The sequence below is a fragment of the Leucoraja erinacea genome, chromosome 1 (assembly GCF_028641065.1).
Source record: "Leucoraja erinacea ecotype New England chromosome 1, Leri_hhj_1, whole genome shotgun sequence".
Taxonomy (NCBI): Eukaryota; Metazoa; Chordata; class Chondrichthyes; order Rajiformes; family Rajidae; genus Leucoraja; species Leucoraja erinaceus.
Window position 1 is genome coordinate 7,294,426 of NC_073377.1, and position 27,814 is coordinate 7,322,239.

The window sequence follows — 27,814 nt, forward strand, 5'->3', positions numbered from 1 at the left end:
GAAAATCCTCCTCATCTCCTTTCTAAAGGTGTGTCCTTTTATTCTGAGGCTATGGCCTCTGGTCCTAGACTCTCTCACTAGCCAAAATATCCTCTTCACACCCATTCTATCCAGGCCTCTAGCTCTCTCTTGAAAGTATCCAGAGAATCGGTCTCCACCGCCCTCTGAGGCAGAGAATTCCACAGATTCACAACTCTCTGTGAGTAAAAGTGTATCCTTGTCTCCGTTCTAAATGGCTTACTCCTTATTCTTAAACTGTGGCCCCTGGTTCTGGACTCCCCCAACATCGGGAACATGTGTCCTGCCTCTAGCGTGTCCAAACCCTTAATAATCATATATATGTTTCAATAATACGAGTATACAAGCCCAGCTGCTCCATTCTCTCAGCATATGACAGTCCCGCCATCCCGGGAATTAACCTTGTAAACCTACGCTGCACTCCCTCAATAACAAAATGTCCTTCCTCAAATTAGGGGACCAAAATTGCACACAATACCCCAAGTATGGTCTCACTAGGGCTCTGTATGACTGCAGAAGGAAATCTTTGCTCCTATATTTATTTGCAAGGTTTTATTTGCCAACTAAAAGGAGAAATTTGATTCATTGGTAAAAGATGATGGAAAAAGCTTTAGCCTATTTTCGGGCGGCATGTTGGTGCTGCGGTAGAGTTGCTGCCTAACAGCACCAGAGACCTGGGTTCGATCCTGACTACGGGTGCTCTCTGCATGGAGTCTTCCCGTGACCATATGGGTTTCCCCGGGTGCTCCAGTTTCCTCCCACATTCCAAAGACGTGCAGGTTTGTAGGTTAATTGGCTTCTGCTAAAACAAATTGACCCTAGTGTGTAGGATAGTGCTAGTGTACGGGATGATCGCTGGTCAGCGCAGACTCGGTGGGCTGAAGGGACTGTTTCCGCACTGTATCTCTAAACTAAACTACACTCTTCCCCAGGTTGCACAATTGGCAGGAAGCTACTAAATCAGATATAACCATATAACAATTACAGCACGGAAACAGGCCATCTCAACCCTTCTAGTCCATGCTGAACACGTATTCTCCCCTAGTCCCATATACCTGCGCTCAGACCATAACCCTCCATTCCTTTCTCGTCCATATAACTATCCAATTTATTTTTAAATGATAAAAACGAACCTGCCTCATTCCACACAGCCACCACTCTCTGAGTAAAGAGGTTCCCCCTCATGTTACCACTAAACTTCTGTCCCTTAATTCTCAAGTCATGTCCCCTTGTTTGCATCTTCCCTCCTCTCAGTGGGAAAAGCTTATCCACGTAAACTCTGTAAAGAACAATAAATAAAGAGAACCACAAATGTAACGATGATAAAGGGAACAAGCCATTGTTTGTTGGGTGAAAAAGAGAAGCAAGTGCGACTTGGGTGGGGGAGGGATAGAGAGAGAGGGAATGTCTATCTTCCATTTAAACCAGCATCTGCAGCTCCTTCTTAGTCTGAAGAAGGGTTTCGGCCCAAAATGTTGCCTATTTCCTTCGCTCCGTAGATGCTGCTGCACCCACTGAGTTTCTCCAGCATTTTTGTGTACCTTCGATTTTCCAGCATCTGCAGTTCCTTCTTAAACACATCTGCAGTTCCTTCCTACACTAATCCTATCCTGGTCTGCTCCAGCTTTGGGATAATGAGTGAGCAGGGAGAGATGACCCAGTAGTGCAGAGGTCGCATTCACTTCATAAGGTCACATCAACAGTGTGGGATTCCTGGCGGGATGAAAGCAATTAACTCTGAAGTCGATTTTGCTGCTGATTTATGCCGAGGATTTACCTCGTGTTGGACATTTCAATCTGACGTGCCGACAGGTTTTATTTAAGCTAATTCTCAGCTGTGTGTGTTTCCAATTGGGAAAAAATCAAGAGAGGACAGAGAAAGAAGTTCAGTTTCAGTTGAGTTTATTGTCACTTGTACCGAGGTACAGTGAAAATCTTTTGTTGCGTGCTAACCAGTCAGCAGAAAGGCAATACATGATTACAATTGAGCCATTTCCAGTGCATCATTTACATGATAAGGGGATAAAGTTTTGTGCAAGGTAAATGGTAAAGGTACAGGATACTGAGTTGGATGATCAGCCATGATCACATTGAATGGCGATGCAGGCTCGAAGGGCCGAATGGCCTACTCCTGCACCTATTTTCTATTTTCTATGTTTCTATGTAAAGCCAGCAATGGCCGATCAGTGATAGTCCGAGGTTCATCAAAGAGGCAGATAGTAATTCAGCACTGCTCTTTGGTTGTGATAGGATGATTTAGTTGCCTGATAGCAGCTGGGAAGAACCTGTCCCTGAATCTGGTGGTGTGCGTTTTCACACTTCTGCATCTTTTGCCTGATGGGAGAGGTGATAAAAGGGAGTGGCCAGGATGCGACTCGTCCTTGATTATGCTGCTGGCCTTGCCGAGGCAGAGTGGGGTATAAATGTAGTCAATAGAGGGGAGGTTGGTTTGTGTGATGGCCTGGGCTGCGTCCACAATTCGCTGCAATTTCTTCCGGTCTTGGATGGAGCTGTTCCCAAACCCAGCTGTGATGCATCCGGATAAAATGCTTTCTGTGGTGAATCTGTAGAAGTTGGTGAGAGTGGTGAGAACAGTTTCTCATCAGGAATCGCTGTGGAAAAAAACCCTAATCCCACCAAGGTCAGCGTAAACTTAAATAGAAACAGTGGCTGAATTTGCAGCAGTGGATTTTGCAACGGTGATCTTTACAGTATTTAGTTTAGTAATGCCCCTGCCCCACTTGGGAAACCTGAACGGAAACCTCTGGAGACTTTGCGCCCCACCCAAGGTTTCCGTGCGGTTCCCGGAGGTTTTTGTCAGTCTCCCTACCTGCTTCCACTACCTGCAACCTCCGGAAACCACCTGCAACCTCTGGGAACTGCATGAAAACCTTGGGTGGGGCGCAAAGTCTCCAGAGGTTTCCGTTCAGGTTTCCTAAGTGGGACAGGGGCATTAGTTTATTGTCACATGTACCGAGGTGCAATGAAAAGCTTTTTTTTTTGTTGCGTGCTATCCAGTCAGCGGAAAGACTATGCATTATTACAATCAAGCCTTCCACAGTGCACAGATATAGGATAAAAGGAATAACATTTAGTGCAAGATAAAGTCCAGTAAAGTCCGATTTAAGATAGCTTGAGGGTCTCCAATCAGGTAGATGATCAGCTCAGGACTGCTCTCGAGTTGTTGACAGGATGGTTCAGTTGCCTGATTACAACTGGGAAGAAACTGTCCCTGAATCTGGAGGTGTGTGTCTTCACACTTCTGTACCTCTTGCTTGAGGAGAGAAAAGGGAGTGAGACACTCGCCCCCCTGCAGGAACTATACATCAGGAGGTGCACCTCCAGAGCCAATAAAATCATGGGAGACCCCTTCCACCCCTGCAACGGACTGTTCCGGCTGCTACGGTCAGGCAAACGCCTCCGTTGCCATGCGGTGAGAACGGAGAGGTTGAGAAGGAGTTTCATCCCAGAGGCCATTAGGACTGTAAACTCTTATCTCATCAGGGACTAACTTTACTGTGCCACTCTACTGCTTTTTTAAAAATTGCTGTTTTTCCCCTTTTTCCTTCCGCCCACAATATTTAATATAAAAAAGAATATGTGATTCTGTTCCATTCTGTTTGTAGTTTGTTTGTTTGTCTTTTTTGCACAAAGTCTGCGAGCATTGCCACTTTTCATTCCACTGCACATCTCGTATGTGTATGTGACAAATAAACTTGACTTGACTTGGAGTGCGATCTTTCATGGGTGTCTCCGCCACAGCAGCTGACTGGTGCATAGCGAAAACTCACATGATCAGCAGATTGATAAGACTAGATAATGTTCCCCTCACCTATCCTTGTTCTCCTAAGATGCTGTCTGGCCGGCAGACTTACTCCAGCACTTTGTGCCTTTTTGTTTTGTAAATCAGCATCTCCAGTTCCTTGTTTCTACTAATAAGGTCATAAGGAATAGGAGTAGAATTAGGCCATTCGGCCCATCAAGTCTACTATGCCATTCAATCATGGCTGATCTGTCTCACCCTCATAACCCCATTCTCCTGCCTCCTCCCTGTAACCTCTGACACCTGTACACAGGTAAATATGTTACAGTGTTGTGCGTTGAGGGATCAACATGGATCAAATTATTCAAGGAAACTTCCTAAATGGGACCCTTCAAGAGTACCTGAAAGATCTGACCATTTCGCAGTTCAACATCTCATTTGGGAGCCTGACCTTTCTCATGGGACAGAGAGCAATGCAGCACAGGAACAGACCCCCCCCCCCACAATGTCCACACCAAACATGGTCGTTAGGCCAACGAGAAAAGAAAGTTCAGTGTATTTTTATAATAAAACAAGCAGTCATCAGCCTGAACATGATCTATATCTCCATTCCCATGTGCCTACCTAAAAGCCTCTTAAATGCCTCTGGCCTATCTTTCTCCACCAACTCTGCTGGCAATGTGTTCCAGGCACCAACCGCCCTATGTGTAAATTGAGCCTAAGTTTCACATCCAAATCCTAGGAATAATTCCGAGTCAAGGGTGCCATCACCAGACCACAGGTCAAAGGGTGGTGGGTGTATTCCAGACTGATTCCTGGGATGTCAGGACTTTCAGATTCAGATTCAGATTCAATTTTAATTGTCATTGTCAGTGTACAGTACAGAGACAACGAAATGCATTTAGCATCTCCCTTGAAGAGCGACATAGCAAACGATTTGAATAAAAAAAATAAATAATAAGTGTCCGGGGGGGGGGTGATTGGCAGTCACCGAGGTACGTTGTTTAGTAGAGTGACAGCCGCCGGAAAGAAGCTGTTCCTCGACCTGCTGGTTCGGCAACGGAGAGACCTGTAGCGCCTCCTGGATGGTAGGAGGGTAAACAGTCCATGGTTGGGGTGAGAGCCTTCATATGAAGAAAGACAGGATAGACTAGGCTTGTACTCGCTAGAATTTAGGAGATTGAGGGGGGATCTTATAGAAACTTACAACATTCTTAAGGGGTTGGACAGGCTAGATGCAGGAAGATTGTTCCCGATGTTGGGGAAGTCCAGGACAAGGGGTCACAGCTTAAGAATAAGGGGGAAATCTTTTAGGGCCAAGATGAGAAAAACATTTTTCACACAGAGAGTGGTGAATCTCTGGAATTCTCTGCCACAGAAGGTAGTTGAGGCCAGTTCATTGGCTATATTTAAGAGGGAGTTAGATGTGGCCCTTGTGGCTAAAGGGATCAGGGGGTATGGAGAGAAGGCAGGTACAGGATACTAAGTTGGATGATCAGCCATGATCATATTGAATGGCGGTGCAGGCTCGAAGGGCCGAATGGCCTACTCCTGCACCTATTTTCTATGTATGGAACAAGTTACCAGTTGAGGCTGGGACTATCCCAACCTTTAAGAAACAGTTAGACAGGTACATGGATAGGACAGGTTTGGAAGGATATGGACCAAGTGCAGGCAGGTGGGACTAGTGTAGCTGGGACCTGTTGGCCGGTATGGGCAAGTTGGGCCGAAGGGCCTGTTTCCACACTGTATCACTCTGTGACTATAACTCTAACAGAAAGCAACCAAGTACCACTATCACCTGACCATCTGATAGTCAGAAGAAGGATTCTGACCCGAGACATCATCTATTCCTTCTCTCCAGGGATGCTGCCTGACGACGCTGAGTTACTCCAGCATCTTGTGTCCATCATCTGACCTTGTCGGCTACGTTTCTCTTTGCAAAACTCCGTCGGAATTCAGCTGAGCTGGAAAATGTTTTGCTGCCGAGCTTGTTTATTTTCGCTCCCTTTGGCATCTGAGACAAATTGAAAACCATCGACAAGCTGCGGATACCAAAGAAAAGCCTGGGAGAAGTTCACGGGCCAAGGGCTTGTTTACCTCAGGCAGGGTGGAGTGCATCTCTGGAGAAACGAAATAGGTGACGTTTCAGGTCAGAAACCTTCGTCTGAATTCCAGACTTGATCTGGGCCTGAATTTGGTCCCAGAGCATTGCTTTTAAAAGGGGAAATTTGAAGAAGAATTTCTTACTTAGAGCCTGGAAGCAGGCCTTTCGGCACAATTTGCCCACACAGACCAACATGTCCAATCTACACTAGTCCCACCAGCCTGCATTTGGCCCATATTCCTCTAAACCTGTTCTATCCATGTACCTGTCTAAATATTTCTTAAATGTTGCGATAGTCCCTGTCTCAACCACCTCCTCTGGCAGCTTGTTCCATGCACCCACTAACCATTGTGTGAAAAAGTTACCCCTCCGATTCCAACTAAATCTTTGCCCCTTCACCTTAACCCTATGCCCTCTGGGTGATTGATTCCCCTACTCGAGGCAAGAGACTGGGCGACTACCCAATCAATTTCTCTCATGGTTTTATACACCTCTATAAAGATTACCCCTCATCCTCCTGCGCTACAAGAAATAGAGACCCAACCTGTTCAACCTGTCCCTACAGCTCAGGCCCTCGAGGTCTGGCAACATACTTACATTGGGAATGGCAGAGATGTCAATAAGTGGATAATATTTTCACAGCCTCATCTGCACTGTGAGTTTCTAAATCCAGCTCATTGCTGAGATGAGCACTCTGCCCAGCTGGTAAACACTTCCAGTCCTGGCGTTTCAACAGTTAACATCCAGTGACTATTTATAACCTTGCCTGGTTACACTGTCAAAATGGCAGCTCACTGCTACGTACTTTAGTTTAGTTTATTGTCAGAGGGTGCAGTGAAAAGCTTTTGTTGTGTGCCATCCCGTCAGTGGAAAGACAATACATGATTACAATCGAGACATCCACAGTGTACAGATACATAGAAACATAAAAAATAGGTGCAGGAGTAGGCCATTCGGCCCTTCGAGCCTGCACCGCCATTCAATATGATCATGGCTGATCATCCAACTTAGTATCCTGTACCTGCCTTCTCTCCATACCCCCTGATCTCCTTTAGCCACTAAAAGATTTCCCCTTTATCACATCCCCAACATCGGGAACAACTCCCTCTATAAATATCTTCTAAATTCTAGCAAGTACAAGCCGAGTCTATCCAGTCTTTCTTCATATGGAAGTCCTGGAATCAGTCTGGTGAACCTTCTCTGTACCTTCTGTGGCAAAAGACGCAAATTCCAGAGATTCACTCAAATCCTTTTGCTACGACCTTCATGATAGGGAATAGCGTTTAGTACAAGATAAAGTCTAGTAAAGCCCGATCAAAGATCACCTGATGGTCCACCATGAGGTCGATAGTAGTTCAGCACTGCTCTCTGGCTGTGATAGGATGATTCAGTTGCAGGATAACAGCCGGGAAGAAACTGTCCCTGAATCTGAAGGTGTGCGTTTTCACACTCCTCTCCCTGAAACCTATGGCATCACGATTCCTTCCTTCCCCAACTACCTTTATAAGGTCAGGGTGGCATAGTAATGGTCCTTTTTGCTGTAAGGTCAAAACCCATCCACCGCTCTTTAAACAGGCAGCATCTCTGGAGAAAAGGGATAAGTGACGTTTCGGGTCAAGACCGTTCTTAAGACTCAAGGACTCAGTCTGAAGAAGGGTCTCGACCCGAAACATCACCTATTCCTTTTCTCCAGAGGTGCTGCCTGACCCACTGAGTTACTCCAGCATTTTGTGTCTATCTTCGGTGTAAACCAGCATTGGCAGTTCCTTCCTACACAATCCCCGTTTAAACTTTGACATTGTTCTATTTTCTATCAGCAGACTCGGGTGCAAGGCGAGATTAATCCCCTAATTCCCCGGCTTCAGTCTATTCCTCTCTTCCAGATAAATATCCACTATACTTTGCGGGGCTCCTGCTTACTTGTATCTCAGCCATTACCAAAGTTAGTAGGAAAGTCCCCTTTTAAAAACAGCGATCTCACTGTTACGTGTGTAGGTCATTCAGGTCCAGTGGGGCAGTGCAGTGTTGCAGCGGTAGAGCTGCTGCCTTACAACACCAGAGACCCAGGTTCAATCCTGGCTAGGGGTGCTGTCTGTATGGAGTTTGCACGTTCTCCCTGCGTGGGGTTTCCCTAGGTGCTCTGGTTTCCTCCCACACTCCAAAGACGTACAGTTTTGTAGGTTAATTGGCTTCGGTAAAAATTGTAAACCATTCCTAGTGCATAGGATAGTGTTAGTGTACGGGGATCGCTGGTCGGCGCGGACTTGGTGATTCCACGCTGTATCTCTAAACGACACCAAACTAAACTAAATCCACTTTACTTTGCGAGTCTCTCCAAAGTTCAAAGTTCAAAGTAAACTTTATTGTCAATTCAAATAAATTGGATTGAAATTGCGTTTCCCCATACTCCAAATGTGCAAGTAATATTTATAACACAGACAGACAATATACCAATAAGATAGACAATATACATTATTTAAAATATTCACAGTGTGCCAGACTGTAGTAAAATTTTGAGGTATGTTATTAAAGTGCAATAATAAAGGTGCAATATAGAAAAGTGCAAATAGCATACTGCAGACATTGAGTTAAAGTTAAATGTTCATGGAATTTTCTTGAGTGTGTTGAGTAGTCTGATGGCCTGAGGGGAAAAGCTGTTTTTGAATCTGGTGGTTTTGCTCCGCATGCTGCGGTAGCGCTTGCCAGATGGTAGGAGGGTGAACAGTTTGTGTGCTGGGTGGGTGGTGTCTTTGATGATATTGGTTGCTCTCTTGCGACAGCGAGATGGGTATAAGTCCTGGATTGCAGGTTGGGGTGATCTGGTGATCTTCTCCGCTGTCCTCACCATTCTCTGTAGGGCTTTCTGGTCAGCAGCAGAACAACTGCCATACCAGACTGAGAGACTGCTGGTAAGAATGCTCTCAATGGCACCCCTGTAAAAAGTGGTGAGGGCAGAAGGAGGGAGGTCGGCTCTCCTCATCCGTCGAAGGAAGTGGAGGCGTTGCTGTGCTTTCTTGACTAGGGAGATGGTGTTGGTGGACCATGTCTGATCATCTGTGATGTACACTCCCAGGAACTTGGCGCTTTTCACAGACTCCACTGCACTGCCATTGATGGTGAGTGGGGTGTGTGTTGTCTGTTTCTTCCTGAAGTCCACAGTTATTTCTTTTGTTTTGTTGACATTGAGTTGAAGGTTGTTGATATCACACCAGCTGATGAGTTGTTGTACCTCCTCTCTGTAGGCAGAGTCGTCATCGTGGCTGATGAGCCCCACCACTGTTGTGTCATCTGCGAACTTGATGATGTGGTTCGAATTGTGTTTGGCACAATGGTCATGTGTCATCAGCGTGAACAACAGAGGGCTCAGCACACATCCCTGTGGGACCCCGGTGTTCATGATGGTGGTCTCTGATGAGTTTTTGCCAACTCTTACCGTCTGTGGTCTGTCAGTGAGGAAGTCCAGTAACCAGTTGCATAGTGGGGTGCTGATGCCTATTCCGCCGAGTTTATTCACCAGGTGTTGGGGGATGACTGTGTTGAAGGCGGAGCTGAAGTCGATAAACAGCATCCGCACGTAACTGTTATTGTTTTCCAGATGAGCCAGGCTTAGGTGGATTGCTGTTGCTATGGCATCATCAGTGGAACGGTTGGGACGGTACGCAAACTGGAATGGGTCAAGTGTAGAGGGGAGACTGGATGTTATGTGGGCCTTGACCAACCTTTCAAAGCACTTCATCATGATGGACGTGAGTGCTATGGGCCGGTAATCGTTCAGTGTTGAGGCTGGGGATTTCTTGGGTAGCGGTATGATGGTGGTGGCTTTGAAGCATGCTGGTATGATGGCTTGGCTCAGAGAGGTGTTGTAAATGTCCGTGAGAACCTCTGTGCGTTGGTCAGCACAGTCTTTGAGCACACGCCCCGATATGTTGTCAGGACCTGCAGCTTTTCTGGGGTTCACCTTGAGTAGGGTCCTCCGCACATCAGCTGGGTCCAGGTGAAGTGCTTCATGATCTGGGCAGGGAGGGGCTTTTGTTGGTGTGGTGGTGTTGTCCTCCTCAAACCTCCCCTACACTTATCTCTGCCATTCCCAATGTTAGCAGGAAAATCTTCTTCAAATATCCCCTTTTAAAAGCAACGATCTCTCTGTTATGCCTGGTAGGTCATTCAGGTCCAGACCTGGCTGAGAAAATAGGGGCCAATTTGGTCATCGTCCTGCTGACCAGAGATTTGAAAGGAGAATGATTAATAGAATTGACATTGTACTGGTGAGCTTACTCTGACCTGTATTCCCTGCTCAATTAAATATTTTGAGGGGTCCTAAACTCATGCAGAAAGTATAGATGCGTCGAAAAATTAAAGTGGTTAAAAAGGACTGGAGTCTGTAGACGGGGCAATGTTCAGGGATTTGGCAACGGACGTGAACGAATACGCCACAGTCGTTACAGACTTCGTAAAGAAATGTGTGGAGGGCTGCAACCCCACAAAAACCTTCCGAGCGTTTCCCAATCAGAAGCCTTGGATGAACTCTGAGATTCACACTCTTCTGAAGACCAGACACCAGGCATTCATGTCTGCTGATACAGTGGTCTACATGAAGTCCAGATACGACCTTGCTAAGGCTATCAAAAGGGCCAAAAGGGACATCTGCTCCTAACTGGAGGATGAGACAGATGTTCGGCAGCTGTGGCGGGGCCTGAATGCAATCCGAGAGAGCGAAAGAGAGGGAGTGAGAGATTGCAGAATGAGCTCAGGAGCAACTTTTCACCAGGCGGGCAGCACGGTGGCACAGCAGTAGAGTTGTAGCCTGACAGCGCCTGAGACCCGGGTTCGATCCTGACTACGAGTGCTGAGTGTACAGAGTTTGTACGTTCTCCCTGAGATCGCGTGGGTTTTCCCCGGGTGCTCTGGTTTCCTCCCACACTCCAAAGATGTGCAGGTTTGTTGGTCAATTGGCGTTGATAACATTGCAAATTGCCCCTATTCAGTAAGACATTGCTAGTGTACGGGATGATCGCTGGTCGGTGTGGACTCTGGAGGCCGAAGGGATGCTGTATCTCTAAACTAAACTGAAAGAAGCTCTGTGACTCTATGATTAAATGGATGACCTGGATACATTTTCGGACCTGCTCCCAAAATCGGGGAAAGTCATATAGAGTCATAGACTGAGTTAGAATTAGAATTAGAATTTTAGAATTAGATCCTTTATTTGTCATTCAGACCTTATGGTCTGAACGAAATGTCGTTGCCTGCAGCCATACATACAATAATATACAACAGAACAGACAGTAAACACAAATTAACATCCACCACTGTGAGTCCACCAAGCACCTCCTCACTGTGATGGAGGCAAAAATCTTAGGGCTGCAGTCTCTTCCCTCCTCTTCTCCCTCTGCGCTGAGGCGATACCCCACCGGGCGATGGTAAGTCAGTCCCGCGGCTCACCGAGCTCCGTGAACGGGCCGGTTCAGACACCGCGGCCCGGGGTGGTCGAAGCTGCCGCCCTCCAGTCCAGTGGACGCAGCTGTTGACGATGTCGTCCACTGGCCCGCGGCCGAACCCCGGACTCGGGTCACGGCCGCCGGAACGCCGTCTCAGCCACCGGAGCACCGTTCCAGCCCCGAGCCGGGTCGCCCTCACGTGAGCGTCTCAGCACCACGCCAGGCCGCCCTCACGGGAGCGCCGTTACCCTCGAGCTGGGTCGCCCTCACGGGAGCGTCACAGCCCCTCACGGGAGCGCCGTTCCAGCCCCGAGTCGGACCGCCCTCACGGGAGCGAGCCCAGGGCAAGTCCTGACTGGCTCTGCCTCCGGAGCCTCGAGGTCGCCAGCTCCGCCATTAGGCCTCAGCGCAGACGGAGGCAGAGAAGGGGGATACGACAAAAAAGTTGCATTCCCCCAAAGGGAGAGACAGCAAGCCCTGTTTCAACCCCCCCCCCCCCCCATAAAAACAACCTAAAAACCAAACACTTAGCTAAACAAAACGAAAAAAACAACACAAAAAAGTAAAAACAAACGGACTGCAGGCGAGACGCAGCCGTTCACCAGCGCCGCCACTCCCAGATCGGGTCGAGAGCCTTTTTCGCTGGAGCCGAGAGGCAGCAGCTCTACCAGCTGTGCCCTTGGTAGAAAGGGCCCATCTAAACACTGCCTCATTTGGTTGTGCTCCATCACATCTCGCAGAGAAATGTTGGAAAAATGCCCGCACTAAAAGTAATGCATGGACGAGAGAAAAAGGCGCTTTTAATTTTTTTATCATAGCCTTAATTGAGACGTGTTTCAGAAATAGATTTGCACCAGAAAGAGAAAGAGCACAAAAAAAATGTTTTTTGTGCAAACGAGCCCCAAGGGCAAAATCTTACAAGTTTATAGTGACATGGTATTCTGTTTGGAGAATGCACTGATTAAAAGATCCATTGTTTCAGTGGGGACAGAGTGTTTTGAATGCTGAATATTGATTGAAAACGCAGCAGTGGCTTGTCACAGTGTTGCTGCTGAGATAATGTGCTGGCTGGTAAATTTGCTGTTTATCATCAGCAACCTCTGTGGAAAGTAATGAAAGAGGGCGGGTTTTTTATTTCAAGTAAGCGTGTCGTGATGCTTCAGGCAAATAAAATTATACGAGTGTGAAATTGCAGTTAAGATACTTCCGTCCAAAATCTTAATGTGTCATTTACGGTTGCAGTTTTAGTGGTGAATATTTGTTAAAACGGATATTTTTAAAACTACTATTTACGACACGATAGAACTTTATTTATCCCATAAGAGAAATTGATCTACCAATAGTCATAAAGACACACAAACAGAAAACACATGAAACATGATGACTGCCATAGATGAAGTACAGAGAAGGTTCACCAGACTGATTCCTGGGGTGTCAGGACTTTCATATGAAGAAAGACTGGATAGACTCGATAGATTGAGGGGGGATCTTATAGAAACTAACAACATTCTTAAGGGGTTGGACAGGCTAGATGCAGGAAGATTGTTCCCAATGTTGGGGAAGTCCAGAACAAGGGATCACAGTTTAAGGATAAGGGGGAAATCTTTTAGGACCGAGATGAGAAAAACATTTTTCACACAGAGAGTGGGGAATCTGTGGAATTCTCTGCCGCAGAAGGTAGTCGAGGCCAGTTCATTGGCTACATTTAAGAGGGAGTTAGATGTGGCCCTTGTGGCTAAAGGGATCAGGGGGTATGGAGAGAAGGCAGGTACGGGATACTGAGTTGGATGATCAGCCATGATCATATTGAATGGCGGTGCAGGCTCGAAGGGACGAATGGCCTACTCCTGCATCTATGTTCTATGTTTCTATGTTTCTATGAAAGGATTGGGGCAGTGCAAAGATTGGGGAGGGGTGGGGGAGAGTCAGTCTCAGTCTCAATCTACCCCACGACAGAAGGGGGAGGAGTTGTGGAGTTTGATAGCTACAGGGAAGAAGGATCTCCACTGGTGTTCTGTCCTGCATCTTGGATATATAATATTTACACAGTACATAGTGTGATTTATAATGTGTAAGGAGGAACTGCAGATGCTGGTTTAAACAGGACAAGACAGACACAAAAAGATGGAGTAACTCAGCGGGTCAGGCACCATCTCTGGAGAAAAGGAATAGGTGATGTTTCGAGTCAAGACCCTGCTTCAGGCTGAGTCCTTGAGTCTTAAGACCCGAAACGTCACCTATTCCTTTTCTCCAGAAATGCTGCCTGACCCGCTGAGTACTCCAGCTTTTTGTGTTTGTCTGTATAGTGTAATTTAGTTTCCTCTACACCATCATAGGTCTAAGATTAGTTTTTTTTATTGTCATTTGTACCAATGTACAGTGAAATGTTTCCTTTTGCATATTATCTAATTGGATTGAATCTTGCTGTACATAAAGGCAATCATGTCAAACTCAAGTACAATAGGTCGAGCAAAGGGGAAGATATATAGTCATGCAGCACGGAAAATAGGTCCTTTGGTCCATGCCCAAGCTGATCAAGATGCCCCGTCTACACTAGTCCCACCTGCCCCGCGTTTGGCCCATATCCCTCTAAACCATTCCTATCCAAATGTTGGACGACCTGGAATATTGTGTTTCGTTTTAGTCACCCGGCCATGGAAAAAATGCCATTAAGCCGGAAAGTGTATCGAGAAGATGTACAAAGGGTGGTGTGGTGGCACAGCAGTAGAGTTGCTGCCTTACAGCGCTTGCAGCACCGGAGACCCGGGTACAATCCCTACTACGGATGCTGTCTGGATGGAGATTAGAAACATAGAAACATAGAAATTAGGTGCAGGAGTAGGCCATTCGGCCCTTCGAGCCTGCACCGCCATTCAATATGATCATGGCTGATCATCCAACTCAGTATCCCGTACCTGCCTTCTCTCCATACCCCCTGATCCCCTTAGCCACAAGGGCCACATCTAACTCCCTCTTAAATATAGCCAATGAACTGGCCTCAACTACCCTCTGTGGCAGAGAGTTCCAGAGATTCACCACTCTCTGTGTGAAAAAAGTTCTTCTCATCTCGGTTTTAAAGGATTTCCCCCTTATCCTTAAGCTGTGACCCCTTGTCCTGGACTTCCCTAACATCGGGAACAATCTTCCTGCATCTAGCCTGTCCAACCCCTTAAGAATTTTGTAAGTTTCTATAAGATCCCCTCTCAATTGAGTTTGTACGTTCTCCCCGTGACCATTTGAGTTTTCTCTGAGATCATTGGTTTCCTTCCTACACTCCAAAGATGGACAGGTTTGTAAGTTAATTGGCTTGGTATAAATCTATATTGTCCCCAGTGTGTGTATTACAGTGTTAATGTAACCCAATGTAATGTTCCCCACTGAGAGTAGGGAAGATTCAAACAAGGGGACATGACATGAGAATTAAGGGACTGAAGTTTAGGGGTAACATGAGGTGGAACTTCTTTACTCAGAGAGTGGTAGCTGTGTGGAATGAGCTTCCAGTGAAGGTGGTGGAGGCAGGTTCGTTTTTATCATTTAAAAATAAATTGGATAGTTATATGGATGGGAAGGGAATGGAGGGTTATGGTCTGAGCGCAGGTATATGGGACTAGGGGAGATTATGTGTTCGGCCGGACTAGAAGGGTCGAGATGGCCTGTTTCCGTGCTGTAATTGTTATATGGTTATATGGTTATATATGGTTAATGTGTGGTGATCATTGGTCAGTGTGGCCTCGGTGGGCCAAAGGGTCTGTTTCCGTGCTGTATCGCGAAAACAAAGAAGTTGCCAGGACTCAAGGGCCTGAGCTACAGGGAGAGGTTGGACAGGCTTGAGTACAGTAGGCTAAGGGGTGAACTTATACAGATGTTGTTAATCCTCTAGTTCTCTAACACCACAATTCCATAGACAAAGTCCAGTATCCGCAATGCGTTAGGGGTGAATCGGACAGTCCCCTAGCTTACGAGGGACTGGATAATAACCCGATAACAGAGGGGAAGAAGCTGTTCCTGAGTCTGGTGGTGCAAAATTTTCAAGCTTCTGTATTTTCTGCCTGACAGGAGCAGGGGAAGAAGGAATGACGGGGTTGGGGACAAGTCTTTGATTATGTTGAAGGTAAACAAAAAAGCTACAGAAACTCAGCGGGTGAGGCAGCATCTGTGGAGCGAAGGAAATAGGTGACATTCCAGGTCGAGACCCTTCTTTTTCATGGCAACGTGTACGTAGATGGAGTCAATGGTGGGAAGACTGGTCTGTGTGATGAACTGGGCCACGTGTTCAGGCAGCACTCTGCACTTTCATTTCTTCTTAAGCCTTCTACTGCACACCGTCCAACTCTTGCAAATATATGATTCAAAATTCATCCTCAGACAGCAGGGTTCGTACTCCTGGAGTATGCGTTAGAGTCTCCAAATCAGGAAGGACTCTTCAGAGAAGGTTCCCATGATTCCTGGGATGTCCGTGCCGAAAGACTGGATAGACTTGGTTTATACTCTCATTGAGAGGGGATCTTATAGAAACTTACCTAAGGGGTACACTTGCACTATCCTACACACCAGGTACAATGTACAATTTCCAGGAGCCAAATGACCTACAAACCTGCGTGGCTTTGGAGTGTGGGATGAAACCAGAGCACCCAGAGGAAAACCACACGGTCACAGGGAAAACGTACAAACTCCACACAGGCGGCACCTGTAATCAATATCGGACCCGAGTCTCTTGGGTAGGGCAGCAACTCTACTGCTGCACCACTGTGCCGCACTTTCGATTCGGAAATTTCACAGCGAGCAGTGGGATTGAAAGATGGAGACAGAGTGCATCATGCTACCCTCTGTTATGTTCAATGGAGATTAGAAACATAGAAACATGGAAACTAGGTGCAGGAGTAGGTCATTCGTAAGTTTCTATAAGATCCCCCCTCAATCTTGTTTGCGTTTAATGCCCAACCCCCATTGATTTACAGAGATGGTTTTGACGAGGTTCCTTAACCAAAGGCAACAGGCTAGTGAGGGCGATGGTGGGGATTTCACAAGTTATAGGATTAGCTCATAACTCAAATATCACTGTACCTTAATTGGTGCATGTGACAATAAGCGTGAACTTGAACTTGACTCTACTCCGCCATTCAATCGTGGCTGATCTCTGCCTCCTAATCCCATTTTCCAGCCTTCTCCCCATAAACCCTTTACACCCATTCTAATCAAGAATTTGTCCATCTCTGTCTTAAAAATATCCACTGCCTTGGCCTCCACAGCCCTCTGTGGCAATGGGATCCACAGATTAACAGCCCTGTGACTAATGAGGTTCCTCCTCACCTCCTTTCTAAAAGACTGCCCTTTAATTCTGAGGCTTTGACCTCTGGTCCTAGACTCTCCCACCAGTGGAAACATCCTTTCCACGTCCACTCTATCTATGCCTTTCATTGTTCTGTAAGTTTCAATGAGGTCCCCCTGCAACCTTGGTAGGATGTGGATTGAGTTAATATGGGGGAACTTTGGAAGCACTGCTCTTTCGATTCAGAGAACTTGGAACATTACAGCAAAGGAAATTCACAGTTGTTCCCTGAACATGAGTTGAATTTAGTATATTGTCACGTGTACCATGGTACAGTGAAATATTTTTGTTGCGTGCTCACCAGCCAGCGGAGTATGGATGCGCAGGCAAGTCTTCTCTTCAGACATGGGATTTCTGGGATGTCAGGACTGTCTTATGAAGAAAGACTGGATAGACTTGGTTTATACTCTCTAGAATTTAGGAGATTGAGAGGGGATCTTATAGACACTTACAAAATTCTTAAGGGGTTGGACAGGCTAGATGCAGGAAGATTGTTCCCGATGTTGGGGAAGTCCAGGACAAGGGGTCACAGCTTAAGGATAAGGGGGAAATCCTTTAAAACCGAGATGAGGAGAACCTTTTTCACACAGAGAGTGGTGAATCTCTGGAGCTCTCTGCCACAGAGGGTAGTCGAGGCCAGTTCATTGGCTATATTTAAGAGGGAGTTAGATGTGGCCCTTGTGGCTAAGGGGATCAGAGGGTATGGAGAGAAGGCAGGTACAGGATACTGAGTTGGATGATCAGCCATGATCATATTGAATGGCGGTGCAGGCTCGAAGGGCCGAATGGCCTACTCCTGCACCTAATTTCTATGTTTCTATGACATGCTTCCTGTACCGCTGAGTTACTCCAGCATTCTGTGTCTTCCTTTGAGCAGAAATGCATACATGTTTACAGTCAAGCATGTACAGTGCACAATAAAGGGAATAACATGAATAACACATTAAAAAAACCTGAATAAAAAAGACTGCTAAATAGAATAAGTGATCCGTGCAAGATGCAAGTAGAGAAAATACAATTCCATGGTAGTACAAAAGTTCAGGAGTAACTCAGCAGGTCAGACAGCATCAATGGGGAGCACGGATATAATCGGTGGTCCATGTGTTCTGGTGCTGAGGTAAGATTAGTTCAGTTCAGTTTATTGTCACATTTACTGAGGTACAGTGAAAACTTTTGTTGCCCCTCTAACCAGTCAGCAGAAAGACAATACATGATTACAATCAAGCCATTTACAGTGTATAGATACATGATAAGGGAATGACGATAAAGCCAGTAAAATCCAATCAAAGAAAGTCCGAGGTTTTCCAGTGAGGTGGATAGTAGTTCAGCACTGCTCTCTGGTTGTGGTAGGATGTTTCAGTTGCCTGATAACAGCTGGGGAGAAACTGTCCCTGAATCTTGTGGTGTGTGTTTTCACACTTCTATACCTTTTGCCCGATGGGAGAGGGGAGAAGAGGGAGTGGCCAGGGTGCGACCTATCCTTGATGATGCTGCTGGCCTTGCCGAGGCAGCGTGAGGTATAAATGGAATCGATGGAAGGGAGGTTGGTTTGCGTGATGGTCTGGGCTGGGTCCACAATTCTCTGCAATTCCTTGCGGCCCTGGGTGGAGCTGTTCCCTAACCGTGCTGTGATGCTTCCCCTCTCCAAATCCCTGGCCATCTGCTGGATGCATCTGAGGAAGACGTTACTCTCATTCCGTCAGCACTTTATTCTGTCAACACTTTTGCTCCAGAGTTCGTGTTGTATCACTATGGCCTCTTGTTTCCATACAGAGTCAGCAAAATATTTCCTTTCACTGAAAAAAAAATACTACTGGGAGACATGTGCACTCAAGGTCAGACAGTCTATTTGCCCAGAACCAGTATTAAACACAGAGCTTGTAACAGACATATGTAACAGACTGAGTGCGAGGGGGGTGGGGGGGGAGGGGGAACCGGACTTTGGACTTGTGGAAATAGCGGCAATAATTGGCGGCGCCTGCAAGTGTGATTTACAAAACAAATTCCACTGTGCAATTGCACACGTGACAAATGTACTGCAGCAGAGTGGCCCAGCAGTAGAGTTGCTGCCTTACAGCGCCAGAGACCCGGGTTCCATCCTGACTAGAGATGCTGTCTGTACGGAGTTTGCACGATCTCCCTGTGACCACGTGGGTTTCCCCCGGGTGCTCCAGTTTCCACCCACACTCCAAAGACATACATGTTTGTAGGTTAATTGGCTTCGGTGAATTGTAAATTTTCCCTAATGTGCAGTGAATGATAAAGGGAATAACATGAACAACTGCAAAAATAACGTGAATTAAAAAATTGCAAAATAGAATAAGTGATTCGTGCAAGATGAAAATACAATTCCATGGTAGTACAAAAGCTCAGGAGTAACTCAGCAGGTCAGGCAGCATCAATGGGGAGCATGGATACAAGAGGCGGTCCAAGTGTTCTGGTGCTGAGGTAAGATTAGTTCAGTTCAGTTTAGTTTATTGTCACATGTACTGAGGTACAGTGAAAACTTTTGTTGCGTGCTAACCAGTCAGCGGAAGGACAATACATGATTACAATCGAGCCATTTACAGTGTATAGATACATGATAAGGGAATGACGATAAAGCCAGTAAAATCCAATCAAAGATAGTCCGAGGTTTTCCAATGGGGAAGATAATAGCTCAGCACTGCTCTCTGGTTGTGTTAGGATGTTTCAGATAGAGTGAGTGATTGCTGCTCAGTGGGCCGAAGGGCCTGTTTCCGCGCTGTATCTCTAAAGTCTACATAAAGCACCATTGAACAATGTGCTGAATGGCGGAACGATAAAATGGTGGCCAAGGTGAGCGCAGGCATGTGGGGGCCAGGTGTGGCCCAGTGCCATTCTGATACACTCTGAGCTCAGCAATCTGTGGCGGGGGAAGGGGGGGGGGGGGGGGGGGGGGGGGGTCAGTCAAGACAGATTCAAATTTGAAAGCCACCTGGTTCCTCCTGAAAGCTAAACTCTACAGGAGAGCAGTGTCACCACTGTTGGCTGAGGCCCATAAACACTGCGACAATAGCCTTGCACAAATATGTAGTTGGAATGTCAAACAAGAAGGGGATATTATAAATGTCAACAAATGCCTCAAGGAGCTTGAGGAAGGCAGACAAATCAAATACAAATCAACCCTTCAGAATCCCCATTAAACTCGTGACGTGGGTGACAATGTTTGTTCGCTCTGTATTGACAATAGATTTAATATCCTATTGGAGAAAACGTAATGCCTGATGCATCTGTGTGATCAGACATGGAGAAATAAAGAAAGGGAAGTGCAAACATTACGCACGTTCACATTTTCTATAACCAGACGGATTTCAGCTCCAGACTTAGTGTATGTTAAACAGAAGGCATTCGTCACGCTGATGAGCTCCAGCTGATAGAGCCTGTCTTGATATAGATCTTTGCTTTTTTTAGTTCATGCCAAGGGGAACATAGCAAAAGTGCATGAGCAAGACAGAGCAGGAGTAGGTCACGTGAATCTTTATTCAGCAACACTTTGGCAACACTGTGCCTCAATAAAGGGGCGTCACGGTGTCACAGCAGTAGAGTTGCTGCCTTACAGCGCCGGGTTCCATCCAGACTACGGGTGCCTGTCTGTAGGGAGTTTGTACGTTCTCCCCGTGACTGCGTAGATTTTCATCAGTTTCCTTCCATATTCCAAAGACGTGCAGGATTGTAGGCCAATTGGCGTCTGTAAATTGTCTGAAGTATGTAGGGTGGAACTAGTGTGCGGGGAGGACTGGTTGGCGGGGACTCGGTGGGCCGAAGGGCCTGTTTCCACGATATACCTCTCAACTAAACTAAACTAAGATGGAAAGATGTTGACGGATACTGAAAAAAGGAATAATTCATGCTTAGGCACAATAAGACTGACAAGACAACAAATAAAGATGTTACTAAAGTCAGATGCTCTCCTTGCACATGACTGCCATAGTTTAGTTTAGTTTAGAGAGACAGCACGGAAACAGGCCCTTCGGCCCACCAAGTCCCTGCCGATTAGCCGTCCCCACACACTAACACTATCCTACAAATCAGGGACAATTTCCATTTTTACCAAAGTCAATTAACCTGCAAACCTGTACGTCTTTTGAGTGTTGGAGGACTGTGGAGCACCGGAGAAAACCCACGGGGTCACGGGGAGAGCGTACAAACTCCGTACAGACAGCACCCGCAGTCAGGATCGAACCCGGGTCTCTGGCACTGTAAAGCAGCAACTCTACTGCTGCACCACTGTGCCGCCCATGTCACAAAGAAGTTGGCTGGAATCTGGCAGATATCTGGGGCCATGGACATTTCCACATTCCCCCCCCCCCCCCCGCTGTCGGGTAGTTTTGAACAATGAACCCACAGAAGCAACCTCGTCAATCACGTGGGCGGCACGGTGGCACAGTGGTAGAGTTGCTGCCTTACAGCACCTGTGACCCGGGTTCAATCCTGACTACGGGTGCTGTCTGTACGTTCTCCCCGTGACCTGCGTGGGTTTTCACCGGGATCTCTGGTTTCCTCCCATCCTCCAAAGGCGTACAGGTTTGCAGGTTAATTGGCTTGGTATAATTGTGTGTGTCGGATAGTATGAATGTACGGGGGCCGCTTGTCGGCACAGATCCGGTGGGGCGGACAGGCCTGTTTCCGTGCTGTATCTCTAAACTAAACTAAATGAAGCGAGCAACCTCCGCATCCCAGTGAGCAAATCTTCAGGGTGTTCCGTCCGCCTCCTTGGTGAGCAGGAGGTAAGGCCGACGTGATCTCATTGCACTCCTGACCAAGCGATTCAGGGCAGCTGCTGTGAAATGTTGAGGCAGTGACCCAGTGCTTTTCACCAGGCGCTCCCAGGAAGTCAACCAACTGGATAAAGGCCAGGGCAGATTTATTTCCTTATGCCTCCCAGAATAATTCTTGGCATTTCACGCAAACTAATCTCCTTCAAAATTCGTGTTATGCAACTTTTGTTTTTCATGTCAAACCTCTGGGGGAAAAAATAACAGGCCCTCTCGAGAGTTGCTGCATATAGAGTGTGCCACACGAGGTTTCCAGGCTAGTTTTCTGCCCTGTTCTCCATCGTGCTTTCGCAGCCGTTCATCACTGTGTATACAATGGTTCCATCAAAACCCTGCACTGCATTCATAGAGTCATAGAGTGATACAGTGTGGAAACAGGCCCTTCGGCCCAACTTGCCCACACCGGTCAACATGTTCCAGCTACACTAGTCCCACCTGCCAGCATTTGGTCCCTCCAAACCTGTCCTACCCATATCCCTGTCCAGCTGTTTCTTAAATGTTGTGATAGCCCTGCCTCAACTACCTCCTCTGTCAGCTTGTTCCATACACCCACCGCCCTTTGTGTGAAAAATTACCCCTCAGATTCTCATTAAATCTTTTCCATATAACCATATAACCATATTACAATTACAGCACAGAAACAGGCCATCTTGGCCCTACAAGTCCGTGTTGAACACTTATTTTCCCCTAGTCCCATCTACCTGCACTCAGACCATAACCCTCCATTCCTTTCCCATCCATATACCTATCCAATTTATTTTTAAATGATAAAATCGAACCTGCTTCCACCACTTCCACTGGAAGCTCATTCCACACAGCTACCACTCTCTGATTAAAGAAGTTCCCCCTCATGTTACCCCTAAACTTCTGTCCCTTAATTCTGAAGTCATGTCCCCTTGTTTGAATCTTCCCTACTCTCAAAGGGAAAAGCTTATCCACGTCAACTCTGTCCATCCCTCTCATCATTTTAAAGACCTCTATCAAGTCCCCCCTTAACCTTCTGCGCTCCAAAGAATAAAGACCTAACTTGTTCAACCTTTCTCTGTAACTTAGTTGCTGAAACCCAGGCAACATTCTAGTAAATCTCCTCTGTACTCTCTCTATTTTGTTGACATCTTTCCTATAATTGGGTGACCTATTTCCCCTTCTCCTTGAACCTCTGTCCTCTGGTCCTCAATTCACCTACTCTGGGCAAGAGACTGTGCATCTACCCGATTTATTCCTCTCATGATCTTATATACCTCCATTCCTCTGAGCTGATGATGACACCCATACGTGGTGGAGGTTAGGGTTCCATTTACCTGCAGACACCCAGAGATAGGGAGCCCAACCAGTGGATGTTTGGGACCAGGATTGAAGACTGCAGGTGTCAGAGGAGCGGCGGTCATCTTCCTGTCCAGCCTGAGTTGCATCTCCAGCGTCACATGTCCACACACCCACTCTCCGTCACCCACGCCACCCTTCCCTAGCCAAGCGCATACCGATGACAAAGATTTTTCAGTGGACACCACTGAATCATATGGCCATCGAACAACCTGGTGTACAATTTTGGTCGCCAAATTATAGGAAGGATGTCAACAAAATAGAGAGAGTTCAGAGGAGATTTACCAAAATGTTGCCTGGGTTTCAACAACTAAGTTACAGAGATAGGTTGAATAAGTTAGGTCTTTATTCTCTGGAGCGCAGAAGGTTAAGGGGGGACCTGATAGAGGTCTTTAAAATGATGAGAGGGATAGACAGAGTTGATGTGGACAAGCTTTTCCCTTTGAGAATAGGGAAGATTCAAACAAGAGGACATGACTCAGAATTAAGGGACAGAAGTTTAGGGGTAATATGACGGGGAACTTCTTTACGCAGAGAGTGGTGGCGGTGTGGAATGAGCTCCCAGTGGAAGTGGTGGAGGCAGGTTCATTGGTATCATTTAAAAATAAATTGGATAGGCATATGGATGAGAAGGGAATGGAGGGTTATGGTACGAGTGCAGGCAGGTGGGACTAAGGGGAAAAAACATTTGTTCGGCACGGACTTGTAGGGCCGAGATGGCCTGTTTCCGTGCTGTAATTGTTATATGGTTATATGGTTATAACCTAAAAGCAGGCTACAATTCATCTGTGCTGACCAAGCGGCCTAATCCAGCCACCCTCAATGACCTGCACCTGGCCCATAGGCCTCCAAACCTTACCTCTATAGTTCCTGTGCAAGTGTCTTTCATTCAATAGGGGGCCACTGTGGCGCAGCGGTAGAGTTGCTGCCTTACAGCGCAAAAGGTGCTGTCTGTGCGGAGTTTGGACGTTCTCCCCGTGTCGGCATGGGTTTCCCCCGGTTTCTAGGTGTGTAGGGTAGTGTTAGTTTGTGATCGCTAGTCGGCACGGATTGGGTGGGTCAAAGGGCCTGTTTCCGCGCTGTATCGCTGAAACGAAACTAAACTCAGTGTAATTCATTCCTTCCTTCCTACCCATTCCTTCTCTCCAGAGATGCTGCCTGTCCCACTGAGTTACTCCAGCGTGGTCCAGTTGCCTTTCTTTTCCTTTCCGTTTGCGCCTCCCTTCAACCCACTGCTGATTTTTGTCCCTGTTTTGTCTCATAGATTTGCGCCGTGTGCTTGGAGGAGTTCAAGTCGAAGGACGAGCTGGGGATCTGCCCGTGCAAGCACGCCTTCCACCGCAAGTGAGTGTGGTTGAGTGGGGCGCAGAGGTGTGTGTGGCAGTGCGACTGTGTGTGTGTGTGTGTGTGTGTGTTTGTGTGTGTGTGTGTGTGTGTCCGAAGATCTCGGAGAAAACCTACGCAGGTCACGGGGAGAAGGTACAAACTCCGTACAGACAAGACCCGTAGTCAGGATCAAACCCTGGTCTCTGGCGCTATAAGACAGTGCTTCTACCACTGCGCCACCATGCCACCCTGTTCCCCTGGAGATACCAAATAGAAATCCAGAACGCGCCTGATTTCAGTTTCCAGTTTAGTCCATTGTCACGTGTACCGAGGTACAGTGAAAAGCTTTTGTTGCACGCTAACCATTCAGCAGAAAGACAATCCATGATTACATTCGATACATTTACAGTGTATAGATACCTGTACATGATTAGGGAATAACTTTTAGTGCAAGGTTAAGCCAGCAAAGTCCAATCAAGGATAGTCTGCTGGTCACCATTGAGGTGGACAGTAGTTTAGGACTGCTCTCTGGTTTGTGATAGGATGATTCAGTTGCCCTGATAACAGCTGGGAAGAAATTGTCCCTGAATGTGGAGGTGTGTGTTTTCACACCTCTGTAGCATTTGCCTGATGGGAGAGGGGAGAAGAGGGAGTGGCCATGTTGCAACTTGTCCTTAATTATGTTGCTGGCCTTGCCAAGGCAGCGTGAGGTATAAATGGAGTCAATAGTTGACAAAGGGTGTAAAATTACCCTTAACTTTTCATGGGTCGAGGATAATTTGCTTCTTGAGGTTCAGCTCAAGGGGGCAAGGAAATGCTCCTTTCCTTTTACCCACTTGTACTGAACCTGGAAGAGCCTGCAATACTCACCTTGGAACCTCAATGAGAAGGTCTTGTACCGTGGACCTTACCATGAGCATAGTCGTGGCCCGACGGTGTGATTCCCAGTAACTCCCCTTCCCATTCCCACACTGACCTTTCTGTTCTGGGTCTCCTCCACTGTCAATAGACAATAGACAATAGGTGCAGGAGTAGGCCATTTGGCCCTTTGAGCCAGCACTGCCATTCAATGTGACCATGGCTGATCACCCACAATCAGTACCCCGTTCCTGCCTTCACCCCATATCCCCTGACGGCTTTCTTCAAGAGCTCTATCTAGCTTTCTCTTGAAAACATAAGAGAACCGCCCTCTGAGAAAGAGAATTCCATAGACTCACCACTCTCTGTGGGAAAAAGTGTTTCCTCATCTGCGTTCTAAATGGCTTACCACTTATTCTTAAACTGTAGTGCCTGGTTTTGGACTCCTCCAACATCGGGAACATGTTTCCTGCCTCTAGCTTGTCCAAAGCCTTAATAATATTATATGCTTCAATAAGATCTCCTCTCATCCTAAATTTCCAGAGTATACAAACCTAGCCGCTCCATTCTCTCAGCATATGACAGACCCGCCATCCCGGGAATTAACCTTGTAAACCTACGCTGCACTCCCTCTAGAGCAAGAATGTCCTTCCTCAAATTTGGAGACCAAAACTGCACGCAATACTCCAGGTGTGGTCTCCTAGGGCCCTGTACATCTGCAGATGGACCTCTTTACTCCTATACTCAACTCCTCTTGTTATGAAGGCCAACATGTCAGAGTGAGGCCAAACACAAAATTGGAGGAACAGCACCTGATATTTTGCTCTGGCAACTTCCAACCCAGCGTTATGAATATTGATTTCTCTATCTTCAAGTAACACTTGCGGTCCCTCGCTCTTGACCATTGTGGGCTCCACCTTCCCTTGGTCATCGGTGCCGTCTCTGATTTGTTCTGTACTTTTGCATACCTCTAGACCCCTCTAACATACCCCTCTCCCCTGAATCTCGGTCTGAAGAAGTCCAACTAGTTTCACCGTCATTCTGCTTAGTTTCAGTATCAGTATATCTTTATTGTCATTTTCCTGAGTACTCACATACCCAGAGGAAACAAAAAAACGTTGCTCAACCAGTGTCCATTCAGTGTGCAGTACAAATAACAACAAATAAATAGAAATAAAAATACATATATCATGAACAAATTAAATTAAACACTCTACTCTCTACTAAACATCAACAGGCGTTCCGATCGACAGCTGCTGCAGTGTGTCCAGGTTGATGGTTGGTGCGCGATACTTTGGCAGGGGGTTAAGTCCGTTCACTGCTTGTATCCACTCATTATCACCTTCCCCACTGCCAACAATGGAACATTGTGGGCTCTAATCTCATTTGATCACCGTTGCTGGCTTTGATTTGTCCTTTTGTATTTGTCCTTTCATTCATTTGTTGCTTGTACCTTTCCATGTCCCTTGTCTCCCTCTCAATAGACAATAGACAATAGGTGCAGGGCTATGCCATTTGGCCCTTCGAGCCAGCACCCCCATTCATTGTGATCATGGCTGATCCCCTGACTCATTGTGATCATGGCTGATCCCCTGACTCTCAGCCTGAAGAAAGGTGTCATCCCGAAACGTCGCCTATTCCCTACCCTGCAGAGATGCTGGCTGCATGTCCCGCTGAGTTCCCCTGGCATTTTATGTCTAACTCGTTGTTTTTCCTCTTTCCGGGCAGGTGCCTGATCAAGTGGCTGGAGGTGCGGAAGGTTTGCCCACTGTGCAACACGCCTGTGCTCCAAACTGACCAGGAGGCCGGAGCGGTAAACGGGACTGACAATCTGGTGTAACCATCCACGTCCCACGCCAGTACCCACGCCCAACACCCCCGGCTGTTTGTAGAGCAACACACAAGAAGGATTTACCACTTTTTTATTTTCTCGTTACCAATGTTTATTTTTTTCCGCCCGCCATTTCTTATTTCTGCGTGAGTGACGATCCCACACTGATCCGCCGAGACCGGTAACCCGACGAGGGCTGAGATTTCCAGCAGGAGAACCGCAATCGAAGACAGACGCAAAATGCTGGAGTAACTCAGCAGGGACAGGCAGCAGCATCTCTGGAGAAAAGGAATGGATGACGTTTCGGGTCGAGACCCTTCTTCAGACTGATCACGGTCCCATCGCTCGGGAGGAGGACGACCTGAGCCAAAGCACTTTTGTCATTGGATTTGCCAACAACTGCAACTGCTGCTGGACATTTGCCTTAGTACATGCGGCGGCCACATTGAAGAGCTATTAAAAAATAGAGGACACTTTACACTGAGTCTCCCACCTCCTCGTCCACCCGACCGCTGTCGGTCACAAGCCCAGCAGGGCAGAGTAAGGGCTACATGTTGCGTTCTGGGGGGGGTGGGGGGCGAGGAAATTATTTTTACTGTCAAGTTGCAGCGAGTTTAATGGCGAGAAAGCTGCGGCTCCATTTTAAGGGAATAAAGGGAATAGACGAGACCAGAGGTCACAGCCTCAGAATAGAAGGACGTGTCTTTAGAATGGAGATGAGGAAGAATTTCTTCAGCCAGAGGGTGGTGAATCTGTGGAATTCATTGCCACCAAAGGGTGTGGAGGCCAAGACAATGGACATTTTTATGGCAAACATTGATACATTCTTGATTAGTGCGGGTGTCAAGGGTTATGGGGAGAAGGCAGGAGAATGGGGTTAGGAGAAAGAGAGTGATCTGCCATGATTGAATGGCGGTGTAGACTTGAAGGGCCGAATGGCCTAATTCTGCCCCTATCACTTATGAAAGTGCCGTTGCCGCACTGTGACGTGCGAGGCGGGGTGGCTCCGAGATTTATGTTTCAGA

At 47.0% G+C, this 27,814-nt stretch overlaps 1 protein-coding gene across 1 annotated transcript in view; it reads left to right on the top strand.

Annotated features, from left to right (window-relative positions):
- rnf24 (ring finger protein 24) overlaps positions 1 to 27,267 on the top strand; it is a 155,118-nt gene extending 127,851 nt beyond the window's left edge. The window contains exons 5-6 of the mRNA XM_055645571.1: positions 24,039 to 24,118; positions 26,687 to 27,267. Of these exons, the coding sequence (XP_055501546.1) occupies positions 24,039 to 24,118; positions 26,687 to 26,798 (192 nt within the window). The 3' untranslated portion in view covers positions 26,799 to 27,267. The remainder of the gene's footprint in view (positions 1 to 24,038; positions 24,119 to 26,686) is intronic.
- Positions 27,268 to 27,814: the final 547 nt, after the last annotated feature.